Here is a 27,802-nt window from a genome sequence, read left to right on the forward strand (position 1 = left end):
CACTGATCTTTGCCATTTGGTTAAGGTGCTGCCTGCCGGTTTCTCCACCACAAAACCACCATATTCTTGTCGTCTGAAGCAAGTCACTAAGCCCAGGGCACAGTCAAGTGGAGGGGAATTGAGCCCCACCTCCTGGAGGAGAATGAATGAACTGTGGACACAGGTTGAAACCACCACAGTAATTAATAAATATTTTGAGGGAGATATTTTGGGGCTCTGCAAATATCCTGTTTCTCCTTCAAGTTCCGCCCACTAATTTCAGCATTCATCAGTGGCTCCCACCTACAGCGACTGTTACTATCATATTCTGAGTTTATATTTCCCTCATTCCTTCCACGGTTATTGTTTGGAATTCTTCTGGAAGGAAGATTTATCCCTCTGTCTCTGTGTATTTATTTATTCACTCAACTATTTATATCAGCGTGGACTTGTGGAGATTTATTCTTTGGGTTATAATGCAATACTATCATCATTTATTTTGTTGTTCAAACTGTTCCAGCTTGGGGAGGTCTTTCAGGTTGGCTCTCGTGTCCTTTTGACACGGGCCCCCACCGTGGTGTGGGTGTTTTTGTTTGTTTTTGTCTGTGTTTGTTTTAATTGAGCACTTCCTCGCTTTCTGGCACTACGAGACGCTGCGGGCTCATCTTGCATGTTTCCCACCCCAGCCTCAGAATCAGCCATTTCTACAGGGAGCCCTGGAAAGATGTTTCACAAACACACATGCCTGGTCTGCACCCCGGGGGCCTCTGTTTGAGCCAGCCCAGTGGAGGAATCTGATTCATAAGCTGCTGATGACCGGGATGCCCAGCCAGCTCCGACAAACACAGCTCATCAGTGATCTCACAAATGAGCGAAGTGGGGCTCCGAGGGAGGGCCTCTTCACGGTGCGGGCAGTGCGGCAGAGCTGCCAGAGGACCTGGGTGAGATCTGGTGCCCCAGTTCCACTCTGCCTCCTCACTTGAGGGGTCTCGGGGGAGGAAGTCCCAGCAGGGAATCCACCTCCCACCCCAGGGACCATAGGCCACGTATGGACAGCCTGGGGCTGAGCAAGGTGAGAGAGGCCAGGGCCAGCCACATGGCTTGGGCACTGGCTTCTTCCTGAACCAGTATGGGCCCAACATGGACTGATGAGGGTAGATGATCCCCAGTGCGATGGTGTGTCGGGGTCTTCACACACAGGGCCAGTGGCCAGAGAACCAGAGCCCCAGGCAGACCCCGCGCTGGCTGCAAAGAGCTTCAGAGGCCAGAGACAAAGCCAGGAAGAGGAGACGGTGTGTGTCCAGGGAGGTAAACCCTCGTTTATCTGCCAGCCCCACTGCCTGGAGCTAGGAGGCCCCCTGAACACACGAGAGAGGAAGTTCAAGGACTGTGTGGCTTTGGAAAAGTCATTTTGCCTCGTTGAGCTTCAGACGCTCCATGAGTACCATGATAGGACAGCAAGGAAGGCAAAGAGGCTTGAATCTCAGCTCGACTGGCAGGAGCTTCTTGGAGCAAGGTGGAGAGAAGGATTCTGAGGTTACAGTAGGGCTTATGATAAAGACTGCTGTGCTCCACTAGTGATGTCTGCCCTGGGTGTGAGACGGGAGGATTGTGGTGGTGCTCCACTAGTGATGTCTGCCCTGGGTGTGAGATGGGAGGATTGTGGTGGTGCTCCACTAGTGATGTCTGCCCTGGGTGTGAGATGGGAGGGCTGTGGTGGTGCTCCACTAGTGATGTCTGCCCTGGGTGTGAGATGGGAGGGCTGTGGTAGTACTCCATTAGTGATGTCTGCCCTGGGTGTGAGATGGGAGAGTTGTGATACAAGTCCCATGTATTTGCTATCCTTGGATTAAATGATTTCTCTTATCCTTTCCAGCTCTTTCTAAGATGTAAAAGAAAAAGATATATTTTCTCACGGTTTATGAACCATCAGTGGTGGTGGGTCAGAGTACGAAGTGTCAGAACCTTTAGATAACCTCCTGGGCAGCAGAGCCATGATGCTCCAGGAAGGGTGCCAGGTGGTGAGGTTGCCCAAGTCCACGAAGACCTGCCCCCTGTTCCTCCCACCACCACAAACCTGAGGCCACTTCCAGCAGGCTTGTTATTGGATCTGCTCACCCACCTGTCACACAGGTTGCCTTCCACATTCTCTTTGCAGGGGCAGTGCCCACTGCGGGGGTCACAGGTGCCCAGGCTGCCAGCGGGATTGCAGGTGCAGGGTCTGCCGAAGAGAGAGGACAAAGGGAAGGGAGTCCAACAGGCAACTCCGGAGTGGGAACAGCCCATCCTCCTTGGAAGGAATCTCTCTACCCCTCCCTGTTCCCAAGAGGACCAGGAGGAAGGCTGACCCAAGAGCCAGCCCCCACATTTTACTGTTCCTACCTTGCCAAGGAAGTGACCCATCCACTCACCTGAAGAGCAATCCATCTGCTCACCCACCCACCCACCCACTCGCCATCCATCCACCCATCCATCCATGCATCCATCCATCCATCCATCCACCTGTGCATCCTTCCATTCACCCATCCATTTGTTCATCCTTCCATCTTTCTATCCATCGTCCCACCCATCCACCCTTCCTCTCACCCACCCACGCATCTACCCATCCCTCTCTCTTTCCCTCCATCCATCCTTCCATCCACTCACCATCTGACAAGACATGGTTCCTGCCCTCATGGAGCCTACAGTCCAGTGAGGATGGACAGGGACACGGGGGACCTGAACTTTGACGTGTGCTATGGGAGGGGATGTACAAGAGGCTGTGCCAGCACCAAGAAGGTGCTCAGGGTGGGCGCAATGGGACACGTAGAAAGGGAGACTTCCTGGGGGAGCCATAACCCGGCTGAGAACTGAAGAACAAGCGGAAGTTTGCCAGACACAGGCCAGAAAGATGCAGGGGGGAGGGAGAAAAGAATGCTCCAGGGTAGGGGGAATGGCACGTGCAAAGGCCCAGAGGCCAGAGAGACCCTGAGGAAGCATCCAGCTCCCCGTCTAAGGTCCAGTTTTGTGCCTAGAACCACCGATTGTTTTGTAAGGGATCTGAGATGCCTCACACACATTGGGGGACAATGCATTTCCACTGCCTTTCAAAGACACAAGGAGACAGTTGCAATTAACCAAAGCCAAGTTCAGTTAAAGGTGCTTCTGAATTTATAATAGCTTTATTTTTTTGGTCTTTGTGTATATTCTCAATCAAGTGATGGTAACTGTGTTAGAACCTTCTTCGGAGGTCCAGACCCCAGGAGCTCCTGGCCCATCTCTCTCCCCTCGGATGTCCCACCAGCACTGCAGACTCAGCCTCTCCCCTCACCATGAATGGCCTCCCTCCACCCAGGCCCCTGAAACAGAACCCCAGGGGTCAGCCTCCATCCCTTCTCCCTCTTCTGCTCCCTGGTGACCACCTCCGGCCAGCTCTGCCTTCCGAGGGGCTCTGGAATCTGTCTGGTTCTGTGTCACCCTGGCCAAACCCTGGTGCAGGCTGCCACGGCTCCCAGCTGTTCCTGCTGCAGCCTCTGCCCCAGCCTCTGACCTCCTCCCACTCCTGCTCATGTCTGTCCACAGCTCCCCTGAGGCCCCACCAGAGCCTCTTCCCCCGCACAGCCTCCCACCCTGCGCTCCCAGCTCATCCATACGGAGCTTCCCCGGCACGTCTCGCCCTCACTTCTCAGGTCTCTCTCTAGAACTCAGCGCCTCTTACAGGAAGCCTGCCCTTGACCCCTAATTCCGCCTGGGCCTCCACAGGACTCGCCCCCTGTCTCATGCGCATCTGTTCACGCCTGTCTGCCTCTCCGGGGACTGGGTGTCTCTAGTCCTCACTTGGGTGTGGGGCGTGGAAGCTGCAGAATAAGAAAATGCTGAATAAAGGAAGGAAGGGAGGGAGGAGGAGAGGGGCAACTAATATCCCGTCCCTCTGCGTCCCATCATTCAGCCCAAATCCACGCCATGCACCCACGCTGGGCTACCCACACCCGCGCCCCTTTGCCCTCACCTGCAGCCGCCCTCACTGAGTGAGTGGAACCCCGGCCGGCAGCGGTCACACTTCCAGCCCGTCACCGTGGGCTTGCAGACGCAGGTACCCGAGTCATCGCACTGGAGGCGCAGGGAGCCTGGGGGGGCAAGGGCACAGGGCAGCGGGGGCCGGATCAGGGCGAGGGTGGGGGCTGGGCGGCAGGCCCACTCACCTGCTGGGTGGCAGTCACAGGGCTGGCATGGCATCCGGCGGTCCCAGCGATAGAAGTTCTCCTGGCAGCGCTCACAGTGCGGCCCAGCCGTGTGGTCACGGCAGCGGAGGCAGCGCCCGCCGTGGCCCGTGCTGCGGAAGAGCTCCCGGTCAAATGTGCACTCCTCCGAGTGGCTGCTGCAGTTGCAGGCTGTGGGCAGGAGGCAGGGGAGGGCGTGTGTGGGAGGCTGTGGCACGTGGTAGGAGGGGAGTCTGTGCCAATCAGCCTCCTTGCGCTGAATGAGCAGGCAGCTTGAGGAAGGTCAGGGATGGAGTTCAGGCCCAGCTCGATCAAGGACATAGAGACCAATCGATTAATCTTCCCATACAGGACACTCTTAAGAGCAAAGGGGGCACCATTAATAAGTAGGCCAAACACAGGACCCTCCCTGGCAAGCCAGGATGGACAGCCACCTGATCATGGATCATAGACTGACCACCTTCTAGAGGGGCAGTGTGGTTCACTCCAAGATCTCTTGTGGATCCTCCAAGCCACAGTTGTGTGAATCTGGTCCCCAGTGACCATGAGGTCACACAGACGCATGGAAAATACAAGTCACCCTTCATCCACTCGAATCTGAAGGGTGAGCAGGAAGGAGCTGGCCAGCGAAGGAGAGGGGGCGAGTCCCAGGCAGGAGGTGAGGGCTGGAGGAGAAAGTGGACGGCCAGAGAAGCAAGCCCCGCCCAGTGCAGGGGGGCGGGTAGGCTGGCATGTTGAGTGACGGGCAGGGAAGAAGGAAGAGGGTGGGGACGTTGTGCAGGGTGACGAGACGGGGAGGGTGCAGGGGCGGCTATGAGGTCAAGAGGTGGGAGGACCCTGACCCAGGGAGGCCGCAGCCTGGGTCAGTGGACTTCACCTTGGGGTGGGGTGGGGGTTAAGCGGGGCGTGGGTGGAATCGCGCCTGCACCTCAGAAGGCACCGCAGGCTGCAGGGAGGAGGCCGGAGGCTGGAAGAGCAGGGAAGAGGGAGCTTCGGGCGCCCAGAGGAGGGTGACCGGGCGGGACCGAGGCACTGGCTGCATAGAAGGACACAGTCAGATGGGTTGGAGGGATGTGGACGAGGCCGAATTCAGGGCTCAGGGGCTGCCTGGGCTTGGGGGCGGCAAGGGGTCAGGCGTGAAGCCCCGGCTTCCAGACTGGTGACTGGGAAGAGAGAGACGTGACCACAGGGATGAGGACCTGGCAGGAGAAGCAGTCTGGCCTTTTGCATCCCCACCATGGAGACAGCCCCAGGCTCAGAACGGGCGAGCCAGCCAGCACAGCTTCCTTGGCCCAGGAGGACTTCCTGGTGGAGGCAGGCCAGCAAGGGCAGGAGGAAGCCATTAGCTGCCCCAGGCAGCTCCTGCAGACAGTCCCATGGAACGGACGGTCCCCTCCCCATCCCAGCTCTAGCTGCCAGCAGCCCAGGCCCAAGAGGACGGTGGCCCAGAGGCCAAGCCGCCAGGGGCGCCTGCACATGAAGACGCTCCTCCCGCCAGCAGCAGCAGAGCCCGGGATCCCACGCCCAGAGACAGCTGGTGACACAAGGGGAGCCGGAAGCAAGCCAGATGACTATCTGGGGAGCCAGGGCAGGGCTTGGGGACAGTGGGCAGCTGGGGCGGGCTGGCACACCAGGCTGGGAAGGCAGTGGATCCTCCCAGCCACCCCGTGTGCAGCCCACGTCCCTGGAGAAGGCGGGACGGCACCATCCTCTCCAGTGTGTCTCTGAGGTTCGGTGGTCAAAGCCACATCACAGCGGAGCTGGGCCATCAAAGGCTGCCCGGGGGCCTGTGGGAGAGGCTGGGTGGGGAAGTTGGCACCCCCCAAGACCTGGGGCAGCCTGGCTTTGATTAGCAGCTGCAGTCGGAGCAGTTGAAACAAAGGAACAAGTCGGGGGGCCTTCCCAGCCCTCCCACCACGGACGCCTCCACTGCGGGGACTTGTCTGTGGGAGCCGTCTGTGGGGGCAAGGACGGAGGACCCAACGCCCCCTCCAGCTCTCCCTCAGCCCGGCAGCAGCACGGGGGCTGAGCCCACCCAGGAGCAGCCCCATGGCCAGGTTTCGGGGAGTCTGCTTCCCAGCCCGCGGCCCCGGCCCCGGTCCCCAGAGCCCCAGGACACTCACGCAGACACTCGTTGGCGGCCTCAGCCGTGCCCCGGGCCCATGGGCGGTCCTGGAAGAAGGGCAGGCAGCGCTCGCAGTCCGCGCCCGTGGTGTTGTGCTGGCAGCGGCAGGCCAGCCGGCCCGCCTCGTCAGGGCTGCACTCGCTGGCGTGCCCGTTACACTTGCACCTGGGAAAGGACACGGAGGAGGGGGTTCCGGAAGCCGGGGTCAGCGCCAGCAGAGGGAGGTTAGCACCGGGTGGCCCCTGCATTCGGCGAGCCTGAGTCTACCGCTCAGTTATGGGGTTTTACTGGACACCTACTATGTGAGCGGGGACAGCAGAGAAGTGACCACGCGAGGCTGTTCTGAGCTCTGTACACGTATAGCCCATCTGATCCTCATGAGCCCCCATCATCCCCAGTTAACAGATGCAGGAACCGAGGCCACCAGTTAGTAGGGCAGAGTTCTCGAGGCTGCCACTGAAGGCTTCTGCCGCGAGGAGCTGAGAGGGACCCAGGAAGCCATCTCAGCCTCCCGGGGAGAGGGTGGGCCAGCTCACAGGGTGGGCGGGGGGAGGTGGGGGCGGCCAGGGAGGCTGCCTCGTGCAGTTCTCCTGTGTCTAAGGGGATGAGAAAGAGGCTGCTCCTGACAGACGATGGCCCCAGCTATCTCAAGTCCCTAATGAGCCTGTCTCTGAGGGGAGCCCCCAACAGTGTCCCACCCCGCGCACCGTCCCGCAGGGCCAGGAGGCAGGTGGAACTGGGCAGGAACAAAGAAGTGCTCTGGGGCTACACGGCGTGCTCGCTGAGCCTGACCCCATGGGGCCATCACCCCGTCCCACGTGGCCAGACTGAGTGCTTGGAGGAAGCCCGTGGTTTCCAGCTCCTTCCACAGTCCTCTGTGCCGGCCCCCACCAAGCAATTAGCTCACATCTCGATGGAGCATCACGGCTGCGGCGGGAGGGACCGTAACTATTCCCTTTTCACAGACGAGGAAACTGAGGCTCAGGCCATGAAGTGACAGCGTTAAGTGGCAGAGCTAGAATCTGAACCCTGTTCTCTCCCTCCATACAGACACAGAGCTTCTAGACATCTCTGTGGCCACTTGGGGGCTCCCCATAAGCTGGGTTCCATGCTCTGCCCTCACCCTCAGTGGGTGCTGAAGACTCGCTGACCACTGCCAGAACCCACGGGGCTCTCTCCACTTTGGGGCACAGGGCTTCCTCACCAGGCCTCCGTGGGACCCAGTGAAGGCAGGTTACACCCCAGCACTCCAGCAGAGGCGAGGCAGCAGGCAGCCTCGGGAGACAGTGGTCATCAGTCTCGGGACAAGGGACCGCCCATGTCCCCAAGAGGGCGCTGCAAACACCTCCCTCCCCCATAGAGCCCTCTGACCCCAAGGGAAGGAGTGAAATTCCTATTGGCCATTGTGGGACACAGGCTGCTGGGCCACTTGCCCCCCAGCCAGCTGCCAGCCCGAGGGTGGTCCGCCTCTGGCAGCTGGGGCCCAGATGTTCCCCGGCCCGAAGCCCCCTGACAGCAGGCGCTGGAGCTCACCGCCACCAGCCATCCTTGGAGAGCCCCTCCTCCCACGTGGTTTGACCTGGATCAAGCGTGGGGGTGGCAGGGGAGGAGGCGCAGAGGGGCCCTCACAGACACCCCACTTCCCCTTCACTCTGGAACCCAGCCTTCCCTGGAGGGTGCAGACACCGAGTGTGGGCAGCTGGGCCCGTGTTCCCCTCCTAGACTTCTCCACCCCTGTGAACACCACCCCAGCGTCCCGGAACTACGGAAGCCCCTTGCTTCCTACCCCCACAGGCCGTCACTCCCACACCGAGCTGGTTTTCCGTCCTAAATAGGAAACACCTCTCCCCACCCTATGACTGTCTCCCACGGCCACTGCCTAGCATTCCAGCATCTTCTCTCTCCTCTTATCCTTCCCCATGTGGACGTCAGGGGGTTGGGGTGTTTTAGGAGTCTGACCCTATTACTGCCCTGGCCAAACCCTTCAACACCTTCCCACTGACTGTGGGATGAGAATAAACTCGGTCCGTGGCCCTGACAACCCCCCAGCTGTCTCTGCGCCCCCCCAGCCCCAGGCCCTCCCTTCCAGCCCCAGGCCTTCTAGCCCCTCAAGCCCCAAGTCTCGCACACTCTGGCCCTTCGGCCTAGAATGCTCGCCTCTCGCACCCTCCAGCCTCGGCCGGTCCCCATCCGCAGAGCAGGCCGCCTGCCCTCGGCACACCCCGCCCTGGCCTCCCGACCCTGTTGTTCTGGGGCGCGCTGATGTGTGCTGGGGACTGATCTGATTACTGTCTGCCACACCCTCGAGACTGGGGCCGGCACACACGTGTCTTCCCCTCTCCTTTCCAAGAAGGAATCCGATAAGCGTTTACGTTGAGACAGCATCTGTGTCTCCCCTGGTTCCACAACCCACATTGAAGGCCCAGTACCGGGCGGCCATGCGTGAGACGGGCCTGGGATGTCACGGCTCCTGCTTCCTGGGGAGGGGAGATGCTTCAACAGACTACGACGGGCACTGACTGATGCTAGAGAACTCGGGGCCAGGGCCGGGGTCCCAATGACGTAGCCCAACACCTCCCACAGGAGAAAGGGGGCAGGGGCGCAGCGCCTGCTCCCTCGGGGACCTTCCCAAGTCGTTGGCCCTGGGACTTTGGAGCCGCCTGAGCCGTTCATCCTGCACCGAGATGCCTCAAAGCCTTATTAAAAATGTTTGGGTCTTGGGGCCTGCCCCGAGGTCTAGTGGTTAAGTTCGGTGCACTCCGCTTCAGCAGCCCGGGTTCATTTCCCAGGCATGGACCTATACCACTGGTCAGCAGCCATGCTGTGGCGGTGACCCACATACAAAATAGAGGAAGATGGACACAGACGTTAGCTCAGGGTGAATCTTCCTCAAGCAAAAAGAGGAAGATTGCCAACAGATGTTAGCTCAGGACCAATCTTCCTCAGCAAAAAAAAAAAAGAAAGAAAGAAAGAAAGAAAGAAAAAAATGTTTGAGTCCCCATGAAGTCCTACCACACCCATGTTTACCAGGAGATGTGGGAAGGAATGGGGCTGACGGGCTTCAGCATTTACAACATCAGGAGTGCTGGTACAGGAAGGAAAGCTTTGGGAGCCTCGAGGCCTGCATCTGCTTGCAGTCACCACTGACCAGCTCCACTTGGTGCGCACGTCAGACGGAGGCGGTCTGGCTGTAATGTAAGACGCTGTGCTAGGTGGGGACGGGGAACAGCACCGTACACTTGCACAAGTGCCGCTTCCTCCATGGCATGAATGAACGTACCCGTAAGATGCAAAAAAAAAAGAAAGGGGGAAGGGACCTCCAGGCAGAGGGAACGGCAGGTGCAAAGGTCTGGTGTGTCCCACAAATGGTGGTGGAAACACGGCTGATATGGGAAAGGCTGCAGGAGTCGGGCCAGGAGGCGGGATGTAGCCGGGCCATGAAGGCCTCGAACGCCGAGCCCAGGGGACCAGGATCCTGCTCCCTCTTTCTCCCCTGGGGCACCGGAAGTGGCTTCTTCACCCCTCCACAGCAGCCACCGGGTGACTCCCACGTGGCAGCCACCTTCTGCCCCAGGACCAGGGTCTGGGGTCCCGGGCCCCACCGCCCTGCCGTCTGCCTACCTGCCGCCCACAGAGAAGTCAGACACGGCATAGTAGTAGGACTGCAGCACCTTGGGGTCCTTGAAGATGTCATCCCCAAAAGTGTTGAGCCGGTCCAGGGAGACGAGGAGCTCAGTGCTGGTGACCCACTCCTGGGGGCGTGGGAGGACAAAGGAGAGGACAGGATGCCATCAGCAGGTCCCTGAGTATCTGCTCCCCACCGCTCTGCTGGAGCGTCCTGCTGGCTGCCCTGGGGTCTCCTGGGACACAGGGACAGGCCAAGCCCCGACAAATTCCAAGAACACGGTAGAAATAAGGAGCCTGTGCTTTGGGGTCACACCAACCTGGGAGCCAGGCCACTTACTGGCTGTGCAACTTAGGGGAAGTTGCTCAATGTCTTGGGGCCTCCATTTCCCCATCTGTGAAATGGGACAAGCAACAGTGCTGACCCCACGAGGGTGTTGGGAGGAGGCTGGCCAATGTCAGCAGAGGGGCGTGGGGTCTGGCACATGCTTGGTAGTGGTGGAGGTGCTGGGGCAGGGCTGCAGCAGCCCATCTAAAACCCTGTCACGCAGGTCACCTGACTTCTCCCAGCAGCTCCTGCGCCCCCAATCTAGACGTCAGCTGAGGGAGGATGCGTCCCAGTGCCCTTCTGCCCTGCTCAGCTGGGCCTGGCGTGGCGCAGGCCCTAGGTTTCTAGGCTTCTCACGGGCTCAGGCTCCCACAGACAAGTCACCCGCCCCAGGTGACATCTGTCCCACCAGAACATGGGCCCCTCATGCTCGCTGCATCCCCAGCCCTGGGGCTCTGCCTGACGTGTATCAGGCGCTCGATAAATACTGGCTGATGGCTGAATGAGCAGCTTCCCCTTGGAAGAGCCGGTGGGGAGAACCCACGTGAAGGCTGACATTTCCATCTGCCTGCTGTTATAATCAGAGGTCGCTCTGCTGAATTTTAATCAGCATTTTAATTCAGCCCAGGAGCTCCTGGTTAGCAATCAGGCCCATTAGGACAGAAAATGAACTCCTGGCAAAGTCTCTTCTCGCCCCAGCGTGATTCAGGCCAGAGGGCCTCTCCTGCTGCCCCTGAGCTCAGCAGCTCACCAGCCCGTTGCCCGGGACCCAGGGCCTCTGCCCGAGGACGCTTCAGCCGGGAGGAGGGGTCCAGCACCAGCAAACTTCAGTGGGAACGTCAGCACTCAGCGAGTGTGTGAGCCCCTGTTACTCCCCGCATCACTTCCCAACGTTGGTGTGCGTTCCGGGATCTGGAGAAAACGCAGCTTCTGATTGTGAGGTCTGGGGTGGGCCTAAGACTCTGCATTTCCAACAAGCGCCCAGCTGGTGCTGATGCTGCTGAGGAGCAAGGAGCTAAGGCCGGGGGTGGGAAAGCCAGCAGTGCACAGCAGAAGGCGCTGAGACTCTTTTCCTCCTCCAGAAAACGTGCCACTTGGAGAACTCAAACGAGTTGATGTGGGAGGCGGAAGGCACTGCAGCCGACACTGCAGTTATGGCTCAGGTCCTCACAATAACGCCACGCGTGGGTACTTTTATTACCCCTGGTTTACAGATGAGTGGACTGAGGCTCAGCGAGGGTAAGGACTCTGCTCCAAGTTGCATAGCTGGTGCATGGCAGAGCTGGGATTCGGGTCTATCTGACCCCAGGGGCCCAGCTTTAACCACTAGGTAGCCTCCTTCCTGCGTCTACCCCAGCACCCTCATCATACTGGCTGGTGGGGCCCAGAGGGCAATGACCTGCCCAAGGTCCGGCCCCCAGTGACCCTCCTCTGGGCTGCTGCATCTGCTCTGTGGCCCATGACCTCCTCCATCAGTCTGTGAAGACAACAGGAACAGCATCACAGTCTCGCTGAGACACAGGATGGGAGCTGGGAGAGAGAAGGGGGATTTGCTCCCTTAGCCCAAATTGTATGGGGCGCTCTCTGAAGCCCTAAAGGTGATTTTAGGGCAAACCGGAGTCCCAGTGTACACAGGCAATGGGCTTTGGAACTTGTAATGGCCCCAGCTAAAACTACGAGCGGGCTCTCGGGTTGGTTTTGGACCCCAGGTCCAGATGCGGCCTTAAGCGGAAGCGGGAGACGGTGAGCTCGGCTCCAGCCAGCCCTCGGGAGTGGAGCTGCTCCGGCCGCCACTCAGCTCTGGGGCCCAACTCTGCCTTCTTCTCCAAGGGCCTGGGCCCCTCACGGGGGACAGAGGGACCCAAGACCCAGCAGCCATAAGGACACATCCTTCGTTACCTCCCAGTGCTCTATGTCCCCAGGGAAGCACCACCCTGGATGTGCCCTGAGGGGAGGACAGGAGAGAAGGGCAGGGGGCTTGCCTTTCCTTGTCCTTCTCTGACCTTGGCTTCTGCCTGGGAGCAGCAGGGGCATTTCTGAAAAGGCTGCCTCTCCATCAGGGACAACGTCCAGGACACATGAGGCAACAAGTCAGGGAACCTCGCTGCCGAGGGTCTCGGCTTAAGCCTCTGCCCAGGTGATGGCGGCACAGACACAGGTGGAGCAGGGCCGGCCCTTCTGCTTGTCTTCAAGTGACCCTGGAGAAGCTTCTAATCCGCAGAGCTTGGAGCCCCGTGGAGGAGAAACTGTCATTTTGAACAGAATCACGATGATGACATGTGAGCATTTCTAATGGGACGAGCAGGGCCGGGGCGTCTGGAGATGTGATTCTGCACCATAAAGGATTAACTTCGCCCAAAGAGAGGTCTGGCCTTTGCCCCCCGCTCTGGGAGGTCACCTCTAAGCCCTTCAAATGTCCTGCTCAATAACAGTGTCTTTGTTCACCTGGGGTCTTGGGCCCCCCAGACAGTCTATGCTAACAACGTAATTTACGGAGAGGGCATTGGACACACGCGATCAGCTTGACCCCTGGGGGGCTGGAGATTAAGGGCAGCCACATAGGCAGCCAGCTGTGTCTCTGTGGCTGACCCCAATAAAAACCCTGAGGTGCAGGAGAGCTTCCCTGGTTGGCAGTACACTGTGCGTGTTGTCACACATCATAGCTGGGAGACATAAGGGCTGTCCCCACCACTCCCCTTGGAGAGGACAGCTGGACACTTGCACCTGGTCTCTCCTGGACCCGCCCCAGGCACCTCTTCTCTGGTGTCAGTCTGTATCCTTTCACTGTAATAAACTGTCACCATGAGTATAGCGGCTTTTCTGAATTCTGAGTTCCTCAAGTGAATCACTGAACCTGAGAGTGGTCTTGGAGACCGCAACCCAGCTGACCCCATGTCTTCTTGTGCTGGGCAGCCCAGGCAGGACATAACTTCTTTCTGGGCCTGAGTGTCCCCTCTGGAAACAAACAGGATTCTAAGCCCAGCCCCCCGTTACCCCAGACAGGCAGAGGAAATGCTCTGAACACGTCAGGGGAAGGAGACGGCAGTGTTTCTCAGCAGAGGCCCATCTGAACCCAGGGAAGTGGACTAGAGGGCCGTCCAATGCCCAGAAACATGAAGCAGCCACCGCGTCTGCAGATGAACGGTCACTGACAGAGAGGAATGCGGACAGGCGTGGGTGCCCTTAACAGTAGGGGCCACACACCTGAGCAGATGCAGCTGGGCTGGACAGGGGGCCTGTATGGATGGACAGAGCCACAGGCCCGCTGCTCTCTCTGCCACGAGGACGAGAACGTGAGCCACTGTGAACTCTTATCTTCAGAGCGTGAATGAGCACTCTCATATGCCAAGCCCTGTGTTGGTCACTTGTTAGCTGACCGTCCAATGTGGCAGACTGTCCATGTGGTAGCCACATGTGGCTTTTAAATTAAAATTCGTTAAAATGAAATAAAATCTAAAATTCTGTTCCCCAGTCACGCTAGTCACATTTCAAGCGTGCTACAGACACGTGTGGCTAGCGGCTGCCCTCCTGGACAGTGCGGCTAGAGGTCATTTGTGTCCCTGCAGAAAGTTCTGCTGGGTAGTGCTGCCTAACAGCACAGAATTTAGGACTCCGTGATTCCAAAACTTATGTTCTTTTTACGTTTTCCATTTTGTCCTCGTACAAGCCTTTGGGGACACACAAGGCAGGCGACCTTACTGGTTCACAGAGGGAGGAAGTGAGGCCCGCAGCGGGGGTTCTAGAAGGAGCACCAGCCGGGAGTCAGGATGCTCAGGGTCTGCTTTGGGCCCTTCCACAGTCCATGGGTGTCCCTGGAAAACCCCTTCCCGCTCCAGGCCTCAGTTTCCCCACCCACATAAGGAAGGGGTCAGGCGAGTTGGTGGTGGTCACAGGCTCCTGGGAGCCACAGGGCTCTGCCGTGGAAGGCGAGGGGAGGGACTCTTCTGCTTGACGGAGCCCCTCCTCCATCTACTTCATTATCAGCATCCACAAAAGATGGAGACACAACGAGGGCTTCTGTTGTTTAAAATCCGAAAACCATGGGATCTCATAGGGCCCTCTGTGTCCCGCCACTTGAGACTTTCCTGTGGTCCCCGACCCGGGTGTCCCGCCTGCAGCCCAGCCCTGGGCCCCCAGGCCCCGCTCCTCTCTGACCTGCAGCACGGGACTCTCCTCAAAGTTGTAGGCGCTGGGCCGGCCCTCCAGGGTGGAGAAGGCCACGTTGCCCCCGCTCAGCGGGGAGATGTCACTGAACTCGGAGGTGCAGAAGGCCACGCGCTCGTCCTCGCCGGGCCGCAGGTACTGGCCCTCGGGCCTGCCGTAGGTCTTCCAGCAGGAGGCGCTGTAGTACTGGTAGGGCTCCCACGGGCCGCTGGCGCGGCTACGCTTGTAGATGGCGAAGCTCTCGGGGCGACTGGTGTGGAACTTCAGCCTCACGTAGGTGATCTCATACGCTTTCCCTGCAGGAAGACACAGACCCATTTCACAGAAGGGAAGGAAGAGTCAGAATCCTGGTCTAGAGAAAGCAGAGCCACTGTGCTGCATAAACTACCTTGGATGGATAGAGGCTGTCTGGAGCACTGTGCTGGGAGTGTCACGAGGGATTAGTGATGTCTGTCAGGGGCACCAGAGAGGACAACGCCAGCATGCTTCCTAGGTATTTGCCATTCCTTATCTATGTCAACTTGCCTCCCTGCACAGGAATCTGCATCATAACACCCCTGACAGGCAGCCATCTCTTTTTGCTCAAATATCTCCAGCAATAGGACCTTGCCACATCCTGAAGAAGACTGCTCTACCATTAGAAAGTTGTTTATTTTACTACCCCCCAACAATGCCGACCTTTCCACCTGTGCCTTTTGGCCTCATTTCCTCCCAGTGACTTCAGACCCCTGGAGTCTGGAGACATCCCCGTTCCAAAGCCCCCTAACCCTAACACAGTCCTCCCTGCAGCCCTCTGTTCCTCCCACTTCCATCTAACTTCCCTTCTGATCCAAATTTCTCAAGAGAAGTCTATATCTGCTGCCCCACAGCCTCATCTCCCAACTTAACCCTCAGTCCATTGCAATTCACCTTCTCTGGGCCACTCCACAGAAACTGCCCCTGCAAAGCCACCTCACCAACAGCCCCTCGTGGCCACAGCCAGGGACCCACCTTGCCTTACTTCCTGGGTCATTGGTCATTCCACGATGTTGGAAGCCCCCTCCCCCAGGCCTCCATGCAGGCCTCCCTCCTGGGTCTTGCTCCTGGGGTCCTCCTCCCTGCCCACCCTAGGGGTCCCCTCCTCGGCCCTCTCTGCTCATTCCCCCCGCCCCCAGTGGCCTCTCCCCTCCAGCGGCTTTAGCCCCACTCCTGTCCCCCACGCTGTCAAGATGGGGGGATCTTCAAGTATCAGACACCCGCCCCGCCCTCCTCTTCACCCAGCTGCCGCCATCACGCCCAGGAGCGCCCACGACCAGGAGCCCAGATCCACCACAATTACTCAGAGCTGCACTGGGGGCCGGGATGCCAAGGGGGCTGTGGGAGGGGAGCTGGGCGGTGGAGAGGGGAGGACCCCTAAGTCCTCACCTGCCCTCAGAGGGTGAACAGAAAAACCAAGAGAGGCAGCGCAAGCACACGGCTGGGAGATCCAAGGCCATGGGACAGCAACAGCCCTGAGAGTGGGGAGCAGCTGCTTCTGGGGAGGGGCGCGGGGGAGGGAGGCTGGGCTGGGAGAGCGGGGGAGCTGCTGCCTCCCACAGCCCCACTGAGGACGCACTGGACTTCCAGACTGAGGGCATGAATGACGGCAACAACAGGAAGGAAGTCGAGGGCTACCTTGGAAAGGCGATTCCTCCCTGCCCGAGATGCCACCACCCACCCCCTCACTCACCTCCTGACTCCACTCAGGTGCCCCTCCTCACGGAAGCTTTCCTTTAGCCGACCCCCATCCCCAAGTCCTCCCCCAGCTAGGGGAGGGGCCTCCTCGGTACAACATAATACCTGAGCATCACACTGAGTACTCTATACCCCATCTCGCCCCACTCACCCCATCACCAGAGAATTACTGCTCATCGACCCACATCCCACGCTGGATGGAGCTCCTCAGACCAGCACCTGGCTTTTCTTTTTTAAACTTTGCCACCCCAGCGCCTACCAAGTGCCTGACACCCAGTAGCCATTCACCAGTGTTGATGCACATATGAATGAATGAATGACCAACTGAGGGAGCCGTTCTGGTAAGTTCTACCATTAGCAGGAGACTCGCATTCCCCAGAGCAGCAGAGAACACGCCTACTCCCCCTTCCCGGGGCTGCCGTCTTCTCTCTGACCCTCTGCCCCTGGTCCCAGACGCCCCAGGAGGCCTGCCTGCTGCTGTCACCTGCATCCCTGTCCAGTCTTCCTCACCGCTGAAGAGAAATCACTTTACTCCTCTGTTTAAACATCTGGGCCCTGTGTAAGAGCTAAAACTATAACACTCTTAGAGGAAAACACAGGAGTAAATCTTCATGACCTGGTGAGGCAAAGCCTTCTTAGATGTGACACCAAAAACACAAGTGACAAAAGAAAAAAATACATAAACTGGACTTCATCAAAATCAACAACTTTTCTGCTTCTAAAGACACCGTGGAGAAAATGAAAAGCCAACCCACAGAATGGGAGGAAATATTTGCAAATCACATATCTCATAAGGGATTTATCTAAACTATATAAAGAAGTCTTACAACTCAATAATAAAAAGACAAATAACCGAATTATTTATTTATATAAATAAAAAATTTTAAAATTATTTATATAAAAAATGGGCAAACGATCTAACTAGACATTTCTCCAAAGAAGATATACAGATGGCCAACAAGCACATGAGAAGAGGCTCAACATCATCAGCCATCAGGGAAACACAAACCAAAACCCCAGTGAGATACCACTTCACTCCTCTAAGATGGATATAATCAAAAACAGAGATAATGACAAGTGTTGAGGAGGATGTGGAGAAATTGGAACCTCATATGCTGCTGGTGGGAATGTAAAATGGGGCAGCTGTTCTAGAAAACAGTCTGGCAGTTCCTCAAAATGTTAAACACAGAGTCACCACATGACTCAGCCGTCCCACTCCTAGGCAGATGCTCAAGCGAAATGAAAACATATGTCCACACAAGAACTCGTCCACGGTGTTCACCACAGCATGACTCAGAAGAGCCAAAGAGCGGAAACAACTCAAGTGTTCATCAACTGATGAATGAATAATTAAAATGTGGTAGATCACACAATGGAATACTATTTGGCAATAAAAAGGAATGAAGTACTGATACATGCTACAACGTGGACGAACTTTGAAAACATTATGATAAAGAAGCTAATCAGGCAAGACTACATATTGTATGATTCCACTTATATGAAATGTCCTGAATAGGCGAATCCATCAAGACAGAAAGTAGATGAGGGTTGTCAGGGTCTGGCGGGTGGGGTGGAGACTGGGGGGCTACTAATGGATACAGGGTTTCTTCAGGGGTGATGAAAATGTTCAAAAACAGATAGTGGTGATGGGTATACAACTCCACGAATATTCTAAAAACCACTGAACTATACACTTTAAATGGGTGAATTGTATGGTGAACTATATCTCCATACAGCAGTTATATATATTTTAAAAAACTGGACCTCATATCCATTAGGATGGCTATTATTAAAAAAAAAAACAGATAATAACAAGTGTTGGAGAGGATGTGGAGAAATTGAAACCCTTGTGTGCTGCTGCCGGTGGAAATGTAAAATGGTGCATTTGCTATGAAAAATAGTTTGGCGGTTCCTCAAAAATTAAAAATAGAATTACCACATGATCCAGCAATTCCACTTCTGAGTAATATATCCCAAATAACTGAAAACAGGGTCTTTAAGAGATACTTGTGTACACACATGTCCATGGCAATATTATTCCCAATAGCCAAAACGTGGAAGCAACCCAAGTGTCCATCAACAGATGATGGATAAGCAAAATGTGGTCTATCCACGCAGTGGAATATTATTCAGTGTTTAAAAGGAAGGAAATTTTGACACCTGCTGCACCATGGATGAACCCTGAGGACTTTATACTAAGAGAAATAAGCCCATCATGAAAGACAAATACTGTGTGATTCCATTTATATGAGGTCCCTAGAGTCGTCAAATTCATAGAGACAGAAAGGAGAATAGAGGCTACCAGGGGCTGGGGGAGGGGGAATAGGGAGTCAGCATTTAATGGAGACAGAGTTTCAGTTTAGGAAGATGAGAAAGTTGTGTGGATGGATGGTGGTGATGATTGCACAGCAATGTGAAGGTACTTAACACCAGTGAACCATATACTTAAAAATGGTTAAGATGGTAAATTTTATGTTATGCATATTTTACCACAATAAAAGAAAAATCTGGGGAAAAAAATATATATTGGCCCTTTGGGAAGGCAGTTTGGTGACACGGATGAAGAGCCATGAAAGTACTCCTTGCCTTTGACAAAAGAATCCCATTTCTGGGAATTCAAACAAGGAAAGAAACCTAAATACATGAAAATGTTCATCAAGGCGTTTTTTATAAATAGGGAAAAAATTGGAACCATAAGCGTTTAACAAACTGTAGGACAAAAATTCACGGGGTGATTGAAGCCACTGAAACAAGTCACAACGAGTTTGTAATACACGGGGAAAGCTGAGGTCAAAATGTTGAATAAAAAAGACACAAGACCACACATCCCGAATCACCAGATTATATTAAAAATCCCTAAAGAACAGGAAAAAAGTGAGACATGAAACGGATGAGCGTGGTTGTCCCCAGGGCAGAGGACCAGGAGTGACTTTTCTTCCCTTTTCAATTCTACTTTTTCCCAATTTCCTCTCACGAAGCTTGTTCTAATTTAAAAACTGGAGAAAACACACTAAAAAAATTTTTTCAAGGAACTGCCTTGCCATGTTCTGTTTTAAGATGGTTTTCAAAGTTACATGGCAGCACAGCTTGGCACTGTCTCCGAGTCCCTTAAAAGAAAGCATGTGCAGCAAACCGAGTCAGTGTCCGGGGGCGGCCTGGAGGCTGCTGCTGTGCTGAACCAGGCAGGGCCTCGCCCCAGACGTGCGCTCACGAAAGGACGCTGCGTGGGGGCTGCGGCGGCTCCCCTGGCCCAGACTCCTCTGTAAACATCTCGCAGCCAGACACCTCACGGAAGGGGAGCTTGGAGCCACTTAAAAGGCAGCTGGCAGCTAGAAGTGTGATAGGAAAAAGACAGTCACTGGGATTTTCACGCAAACGAGCAACATCACGGGCTAGGCTGTTCCTCTTCCTCGCCAAGCCAGGAGGCGACAGAAGACGCAGGAACATCACAGAGACACGGCACGGCCTGTTGGTTACAAGAGTTAATTAGAAGGGCCAAGAAAGCAACTTAATCCTCGCTTTGTGATGAAAAGGTTTCTGCCAAAGGCACCCCGAATGCTGGGGAAGGAACCGGCCCCAAGATCTTATAAGGGGAGACAATAATTGAATTGCAGCTCCAACCCAGACCCTGCAAGCTCCAGGGGCCGACGACGCTTCAGGGTGATGGAGACAGGCAGGTTCCCCTCAGGAAGGCTGGGCCAAAACGTCACCCCAACTGTTAACTGGGGCTGAGACTGCTCGGGAACGCACGGCTCCCTCACCTCCCAGCTGCCCAACAGGCAGTTCCCTCTGCCTGGAATGCTGCTCCCTCCACGCCTCACCTGGCTGGCTCCCACGCATCCTTGCTCATCCCACTGGCTTAGCGGACTGACCACACGCCCCAGTCTCAGCCTGACATGGACCATCCTTCTGCTTCCCTGCCCTGGCTGACGGCTACTCATCCCTGGAGCTGTGGTTTGAGTGCCTTGCCGGTGCTCCCCCAGCCTCCCTGGGCTTCTTGATCCTGCTCTGTAACGACCTGCCCATCTCACTAGTCTGTGACCCCCGTGGGACAGAGGTTGTGAATCCTTAGAGCTGAGCACAGCTCTGGCATACAGTAGGTGTTCACTAAATGCTCGCTGAATGAGTGGGTAAAGACAATGAATGCTGTGCACCTTCAAGTTTATAATCCAAGGAGCGAGTTGAGACAGACAGGCCCGACGACACGGCTGACACTGTCACGGTGTGTCTGCACCCGTGGCCCCCGGATGAGCCTGTCTAACAACAGCCTGCACTTAGTGAGCACCTCCACGCTGGGCGCCTTGCTCCAGGCTTTCCGCATGCGGTCTGGCCGAGACCCCCGCACAGGCTTGGGCAGGAGAAAGAAACTCGCCCAAGGTCACGCAGAAAACAGCTGAGTCTCTACTCGACCGCAGCCTTGTCAGAGTCACTGCCCCGGACCAGGCCACCCTCCGTCCAGGGCTCTGCGGGCGACCAAGGGAAGGGGTAGCCCAGGAACGGGGTGCTGGCGCCCACGAAGACCGCGGATGCCGCGCCGGGAGCGCCAAGCCATGTCCTCTACAACCAGCTGGGACATAAAGCCCGACAGGGGTGACACCGGGGCGGTCATAAAACCCGGCCGGCCACATCCGGCACCGATCGCGCAGAAGGAGTTCGGAACAGAGAGGCTTATTTTGGGAAAATGGAAACAAAACAAAGCCCTTTAATTGGAGCCATCTGGGAGCAGTGGGCTGCGGGGGCTGGAGGGGGCAGGGGAGCTGAGCCGGGATGCCTGGGTGAGGCGCCCTGCCTGCCGCGAGCATTAGAGCCGGGGGATCGTGGCAGGCAGGGCCCTCAGCCCTATCACCTGCCATCCACCCTTCCTGTCTTCCTCTCCCACCCCAGCTCTCAGCAATTTGAGGCATGGTGAGTCCCTGCGAGGAGCTAGGGAATCCCTGTGACCACAATGCCAGACACCTTGAGAGCCTGGGTGAATTGGGGCTGGGCCCATCACAGTTCTCTCATCTTTGGACCAAGAGTCTAAACCCCAAATATGGATCAAGACTGTCAAGCCTACTGTCCAACCTGGGCAGAGTGATAGGTCTCGTCTGATTGATTATCGCCTAGGACTTTGTATTAAGAAGGACTCTGAGGTCCAATCTGAACTGAGACATGACGGAAATGTATAAACTACAAGTTTGCAAAGAGGGTGGCAGGGCATTCAAGACCATTGCAATAAATCAGGGGACAGATGAGGGGCTGAGCAGGAATCACTGAGAGCAGGGCAAACACAGAACATTCCAGAGAACGATCTAGTGATCTGGTGAATGCTGAAGTCAAAGGGCTGAGGAGGAAAGACGCAGCTGACTCCCGAACTTCTTGCTTCGGTGCCTGGAAAGATGGGGGCTGGGGAGGAGCAGGCCTTTACTTTTTAATTTTAAATACACCTAACATAAAATTTACCATCTTAACCATTTTTAGGCGTACAGTTCACCGCATTAAGTACATTCACATTGTTGTGCAACCATCACCACCATCCATCTCCAGAACTTTCCATCTTCCCAAACTGAAACTCTGTCCCATTAAACAGCAACTCCCCATTCCCTCTTCCCCCTAGCCCTTGGCACCCAGCCTTCTACTTTCTGTCTCTCTAAATTAGACTGTTCTAGGGGCCCATATAAATGGAATCATACAGTACTTGCCCTTTTGTATCTGGCTTCTTTCACTTAGCAGAGTGTTCCCAAGGTTCATCCATGTTGGAGCATGGGTCAGAATCTCCCCCCTTTCCAAGGCTAATATTCCACTGTGTGTACACCACATCTTGCTTATCCATTCATCTGTCAATGGACACGGTTACTCCTACCCTTTGGCTGCTGTGAATAACGGTGCTATGAACACAGTGCCTTTATTCATGGACCCTGAGTTTGAGCCCCTCGTGTGACATCCAAGGGCTGCTGTTCAGGAGGATGATTGAATTACTAGGTCAAGGGCACAGGTGGGAGACTGGACGAGAGGTGCAGTTGGAGTCCCAAATGTCCACCGCAATCCCGACTGGCAAAGCCGGGGGCGTGAGGTGGGGAGACGGTGCCCTGGTGCAAGGCTGGCACGAAGAGGAGGGGGAGGAGGGGAAGGAGGCGGGTCAAGTCACAGGAGCCCGGCGGGAGCAGGAGCGGGGCAGGGCCAGGAGGAAGGCTGGGGCCCACGGCTTCAGATGCATCTGGAAGGCTGGGGAGTCATTCATTCATGCATGCGCTCACTCCTTCCCTTGTTCCCAGTGAGGAAATACGGTATAGCTATGATGTGCTGGGGTTCACATACCCCAGCTCCACCACTTAATGGCTCTGCGGCCTTGGGCAAAACACCTAACCTCTCTTGGGTTAACTGGGCAAGCGACTTGAATGGAGTGCCTCAGTTTCCCTATTTGCAAAAGGGGCATAACAACAACAGGCTTAATGAGTAAACGCCTGCGAAGCACTTACAACAGTCCCGGGCGTGCCGCAAGCGCATGACCCAACGTTAGCCGCCATTCCGTGCACTCGCCCCACCCACATTTACCAGGCAGGGGCCTGGTGCTGGGTTCGGGGGCACAGCTGTGAAAACGGGCATTCCCTCTGCAGCCAGGGCTGTGAAGGATGCAAACAAACCAAACCCTCAAGGCAGCACCAGCCAGACTGACGGGGGAAGGGCGAGGGGCCACAAGAACCCATGGGCAGGCCGTCTGCCCAATGCTGGGGGGTGGGGGGCTTCCCGGAGGAGGGGACCTCTCAGCTGAGCGGGGTACACAGCATATGTCAGAATCTTGTCTACTGCTGCGTCCCCAGGGCCCGGCACGGGGACTGGCACACAGCAGGTGTTTAGCTGTTTTGTGCACGAATAAGATGTGGGTTATCCAGAAAAAGGCAGGAAGAGAAAGTATGCAGGCAGAGGCAACAGCAAGGGCAGAGACCGGGGGAAAGAGAGGAGTCAGGGCGCACGTGGCTGTGCCAGAGTGGAGGTGGGGTCGGGACGATGGAAGGCTGCCTGCATCCTTCCTGGCTTTGGGAGCCCCCACCCCTGCACCTCCTGGTCGGTCCTGGGAAGCCCAGGGAGGGCCAGCTGGGCCCAGGGCCGGGCCGGGGCTGCTCCTGCGGGCGGAGGCTGAGCAGGGCCGCTGCCTTGACCCCCTGGCCTGCCTGGGGCCCTGCGTTCCAGCTGGAACCCCCAGGGAGAAAAGAGGAGGGCTGGGGCCCTGCGCTGGGCCTGGCACTGGCCCCGGCCAATGCAAACACGCCACCCACTCGACAGGAAGACGCAATGGCGCCAAAGCTCAGGAGACCAGCTGGCTCGGGGCTCCTCCGGGGCCAGTGGGGTCCTCCTCACATCCAGCCCCCACCACCCACCCTCGTCTTCTCATCCCCTCCACTCCGGCTGTCCTGGGCGTGCGCATCCAAGAACACTGCCTCCCCTGTGCTGTCCCCTTGACCTGGAGGGTCCTTTGCTCTTTGGACAACTCTTGCCACCCTTCAGATCTCAGCGAGGTCCCTTTACCCGTGTGTGTCCCTGGAGCACAAATTCTCCTTCGCGTCATTCCTGGGCCCAGCCCGTCTCCTGCAGGCCTCACCTCCCCCAGCACGGCCCAGGCAGACAGAATGGATGCACGGAGAAACCAGCCTGCACACGGGCAGTCGGGGCCGGAGACTGGAGGGGGGGCAGGCAGGAGCCCCCCCACCTTATTCCTGCAACTTCCTCCTTGCTCAGGGGCTCAAACTCATCTTCTCGGGGACTGGAAGGTCTTTCTGTGGTTCCAGGAGATTCTCAGAAATCTAAGAAAACGTACAAGCAAAAAGGGAGATTCCCCCTACACTGGCAAGAAGTCAAGACTCAGACTGGCCTCACCTGGACGCTTCTCATTCCCAAGTGCAGCGCATTCTGGCAGAGGGGCCCAGGGTCCGCTGTCTATTGGCCACGTGACCCTGGGCAACTGATTTCATCCACAGAAGCTCAGTTTCCCTGTCTATAAAAGAACCAATCGTGCTGGGTTGGGGTGGCGATTCAGTGGGGTTCTAAGCATGTGGTGAGAGCCCCCCATAGTGTCTGTTCCCCTGATGACCATCCACCTCCCCCCCACCCCCACCACCCCCAGGTTCCAGCCCGCCCGCTTCCCTGGGACTGGCGGAGGGCTAGGAGCTGCCGGCCCCCGCTGCTGCCTTTCATCCCAGACAGGAAGGCTCAGCTTAGCGACTCGGGGATTTGGAACAGATGTCCGAGACTCGCAGGGGGCTGGGAAAGCAGCGACCTCCGTCCCGGGGCTGACCGGCTGCCTCTCCCTCCCCTGCCCCTCACCCCCTCCCTCCAGGACACCCCAGGCCAGAGCCGGCCACCCACTCTCCCCTCCCACGAGCCGTCAAGGAGACAGTGGACAGAGCCAGCAGGGGAGGCCTGAGGACCAGGAGGAGAGGCTCCCGGCCCACCTCGTCTGACGATCGGGACTCCACTGGGAACAGCCCGACAACCTCAGACCTCTTCTTCCCCTAAGATTACGCAATCCACGGCCTAGCATGGAGCAAACCAAAGCTGAACGGAACCCAAAACGGGCCAAGGCTGGGGCTGCTGTGGGTCTCGGCGCCCCTCATGCGTCAACAGGGCCCAGGGTCAGAAGCCTGTGAGCCAGCGCGGCGAGCATTTCTCAATCCTCCGGTAGAGGCACCCCCAGGGGAACCTCAGCCCTGAGCTGCTCTCAGCGGAGCGATGCTGGTCACACACGCGGACTGTCACAGCTCCCGTAAGCACTAGGCCGACCTGAGCTCACGGAACCTGCACAACCACCCGGGAGGCGGCAGCTCTCATCCCCATCTCACAGGGAGGAAACCGAGGCACGGAGAGGGGATGGCGTTCGCCCACCAAGTGGCTGGGCCTGAGTCCACAGCCCTGTTTCGAGATTTCTACCCTATCCTGTCTCCCAGAGCAGGCGAAAGAGCAGGCGAAAGAGGGCCTTGCGCTGGGCCCAGAGCACAGGACGGAGGAGGCGACATCGTCATTCATTCCTTCGTTCACTGTACAAACATTTCCGGAGCCTTCTATATGCCTGGTGCCGTAGAAGTAGTGGAAAGAACAGTGGTGAGGGTAAGACACAGCGGGGTGAGTGTGTAGGTGTATGTGTGTGAGTCTGAGTGAGTGTGTGAGAGTGAGTGTGTCTGTGCGTGTGTGTGAATTCGTGTGTGGGGTCTTGGCTCCACACTCAGAGCGGGGGTCTCTGAGCCTCAGTCTCCCTGGTTCGGAAGTCTCAACATGGCCCTGCTGCTCAGGGTTCTGGGCAGAGCTCGGAGGCCTGCAGACATGGTGCTCGCACACGGGAACTGCCCCCAGTCCCCGCCCGCCTCCCCTACCTCGTCTGTGCCGGGGCTGAGCCCCTGACACGTGTGACACATGGCCAAACCCGCACCCTCTGTCAGGGAACAGCGTGTCTCCCCCACAGCCCCCACCCTGTCCCAGATTCCTTTCCCTGTGGCCTTGGGGTCCTGCCAGCCCGTCCAGCCAGCTCCCCCAGCCTCCCCCCACACTGGTTTCCTGTCGCCCGCCTGGGTAGAGACCCCGCCCCATCCAGAAGCCCCACCTAGCGGTCCCGACAGACCAAGGGAGGTGACGAGGCCCCAGGAAACTGAGCTTTGGGGGGTGGCAGCTGGTACATGCCTGCTCTGCTGAGGGGGCTAAGTGTCCCCCATCTCACTTAAATGTCACTTCCCAGCCATCCCCAAGGCACTGTCACCCAGGACTGGGTAGAGCCAACTCCATCGATGTCAAGGATTTTATGCTCTGACCTTGGATATACACAGCTGTCCATATCCAGACTGTCATTTAGCAGCTGTGTGTCTTTGGGCAAACACTTAACCTCTCTGAGCCTCAATTTTCTCATCTGAAAAATGGGGATACAGTCTCATAGTCCCTTATCCAACCTGCTTGGCTCCAGAAGTGTTCTGGAATTCAGAACTTTCCAGAGTGTAGGGAGATGATGCAGTCCTTATCCCGTGAATTTTGTTAACACCTCTAGCGGGGTCTGGGGCCACAGGCTCTACTCAAACGAGATTTCAGTAGCAAAACGTACAAAAAGTCACTCTAACTAGGATAAACAAGGTCTATAAGTAGCCTGCAGTCAGCTTTAGCAGCCAAAATGAGTTCTACAAATACTTAGAGTTGTCAAAGCTTTGGGAGATTTTGAACCCACAGACACGGGAGTGTGGATTGAAACACCCCCTCCTGAAACGGCTGTGTGGGCTGCCACAGAGGAGACGCCTGGCTCAGCGCCCGGCCCACGTAGGAGCCCCAAGAGAACCAGGATCAGCCGGACTTGGAGCGGGGAGAGGGCATTCCCATCCCCCCAATGGGGGCGGGGCGGGAGTGAAGGACCGAGGGCAGACCTGGGACTCTGATCCTCAGGGATCTAAGGGCTTCCGCCCCTTGCTGTGGTGCCGGTGGAGGGAGGCACGAGCAGAGCAGAGAGGCCATGCCGTCGGGTCCAGCTACCCGACAGCAGCATGAAGCCTGGCGGCTGCTCAGAGGGCTAAACCTCCCCGTGATGAACGCCGGGGCTCCCCAAGAACACACCCAGGGCCGCGCACAGCCTCAGGGAGTCACTGAGCCCCGAGGTCGACCAGACGACCCAGGATTAGGCGCTCCTGCCCTGGTGGGGGCCTAGTTCACCCCCGGTGGGTCACCTCCCCACCTCCCCCACGACCCCTCTGGGTCTAGGATGGACAACCATTCCAGGGCATTGTCTTGCACGCAGATCCACCGCTCTGTAAAGGGCTCCCAGGAGGATTCCTGCCCCTCCCAGCCCCAAAGGGCACCATCAGTCTATCCGTCCAGCTACTGGGGGGCACAGGCCCCGTCCCTGAGGGCCCCAGAGCTGGGTCCTGCAGCCAACCCAGGGCCCGCAGCAGCCGCGCCTCCTGGCGCTGCCTCGCCGTGGGGTGGGAAGAGGGGACGAGCCGGGGGCGCTGCCCGGCCCGCGCTTACCCAGGCGGAGGGTGATGTTGACCGAGGTGGGGTACTGCACGCCGAAGAGCATGGACGGGCTCTGCCACCAGGTGCTGTCGTCCTGGCTGTGGAAGTCGGTGAGGTAGGAGGCGTTGTGGTGGCGCTCGGGGTCGGCGGCGTCGCAGCGCTGGCACTGCGCCCCCGCGCCCGGCGCGCCCACGTGCGGGCAGAAGTCCTCGGGCGGGCGGCCGCACGTGTGCGAGGCCTCGGCGCGCCGGCCGAACGCCGCGTTCTCGAACTCGGGCAGGCAGCGCTGCGCGCGCCCCGCGCCGTCGTAACACGCGCCCATGCCCGCGCCCGCCGTGCGCACCAGCGCCACCAGCGCCACCAGCCCCAGCCCCAGCGGCAGCGCGGCCGCAGCCATGGTCCCCGGCCCGACACCCCTGCGCGCCCGGCTCTGCCGCCCGGCTCTGCCCGGTGGGCGCGGACCGCGCGCGGGGCGCCAGGACCCGCCTCCCCCGGCGGGCGGGACCCGAGGCGGGGCTGGGAGGGCGCGGGGGAGGGACCGACGGCGGGCAGCACCCCCACCTCCCCCCACCGCTCGGTCTCTTGGCGCTGACCCCCACCTGGTGGACGTGCCCGGGAGTGTCCGAGCTTCGTGATCCTGGCTCTGCTGGGAACCCTAGCCTCTTCGAGCCTCAGTGTCCTCACCTGTAAAATGGGCTTGGCAATGATCCG

General features: G+C 57.5%; 1 protein-coding gene across 2 annotated transcripts in view; it reads right to left on the reverse strand.

Annotated features, from left to right (window-relative positions):
* LAMC3 (laminin subunit gamma 3) overlaps positions 1 to 27,488 on the reverse strand; it is a 59,626-nt gene extending 32,138 nt beyond the window's left edge. For both annotated transcript variants that reach the window (XM_087418912.1, XM_087418913.1), the window contains exons 1-7: positions 27,104 to 27,488; positions 14,411 to 14,715; positions 9,925 to 10,055; positions 6,302 to 6,468; positions 4,161 to 4,349; positions 3,968 to 4,085; positions 2,102 to 2,200 (exon numbers count right to left, since the gene is read on the reverse strand). In XM_087418912.1, the coding sequence (XP_087275038.1) occupies positions 2,102 to 2,200; positions 3,968 to 4,085; positions 4,161 to 4,349; positions 6,302 to 6,468; positions 9,925 to 10,055; positions 14,411 to 14,715; positions 27,104 to 27,488 (1,394 nt within the window). The remainder of the gene's footprint in view (positions 1 to 2,101; positions 2,201 to 3,967; positions 4,086 to 4,160; positions 4,350 to 6,301; positions 6,469 to 9,924; positions 10,056 to 14,410; positions 14,716 to 27,103) is intronic.
* Between the last annotated feature and the right edge of the window lie 314 nt (positions 27,489 to 27,802).

The sequence above is a fragment of the Ceratotherium simum genome, chromosome 29, assembly GCF_057802395.1.
Source record: "Ceratotherium simum simum isolate JZ-2026a chromosome 29, ASM5780239v1, whole genome shotgun sequence".
NCBI classification, from domain to species: domain Eukaryota; kingdom Metazoa; phylum Chordata; class Mammalia; order Perissodactyla; family Rhinocerotidae; genus Ceratotherium; species Ceratotherium simum.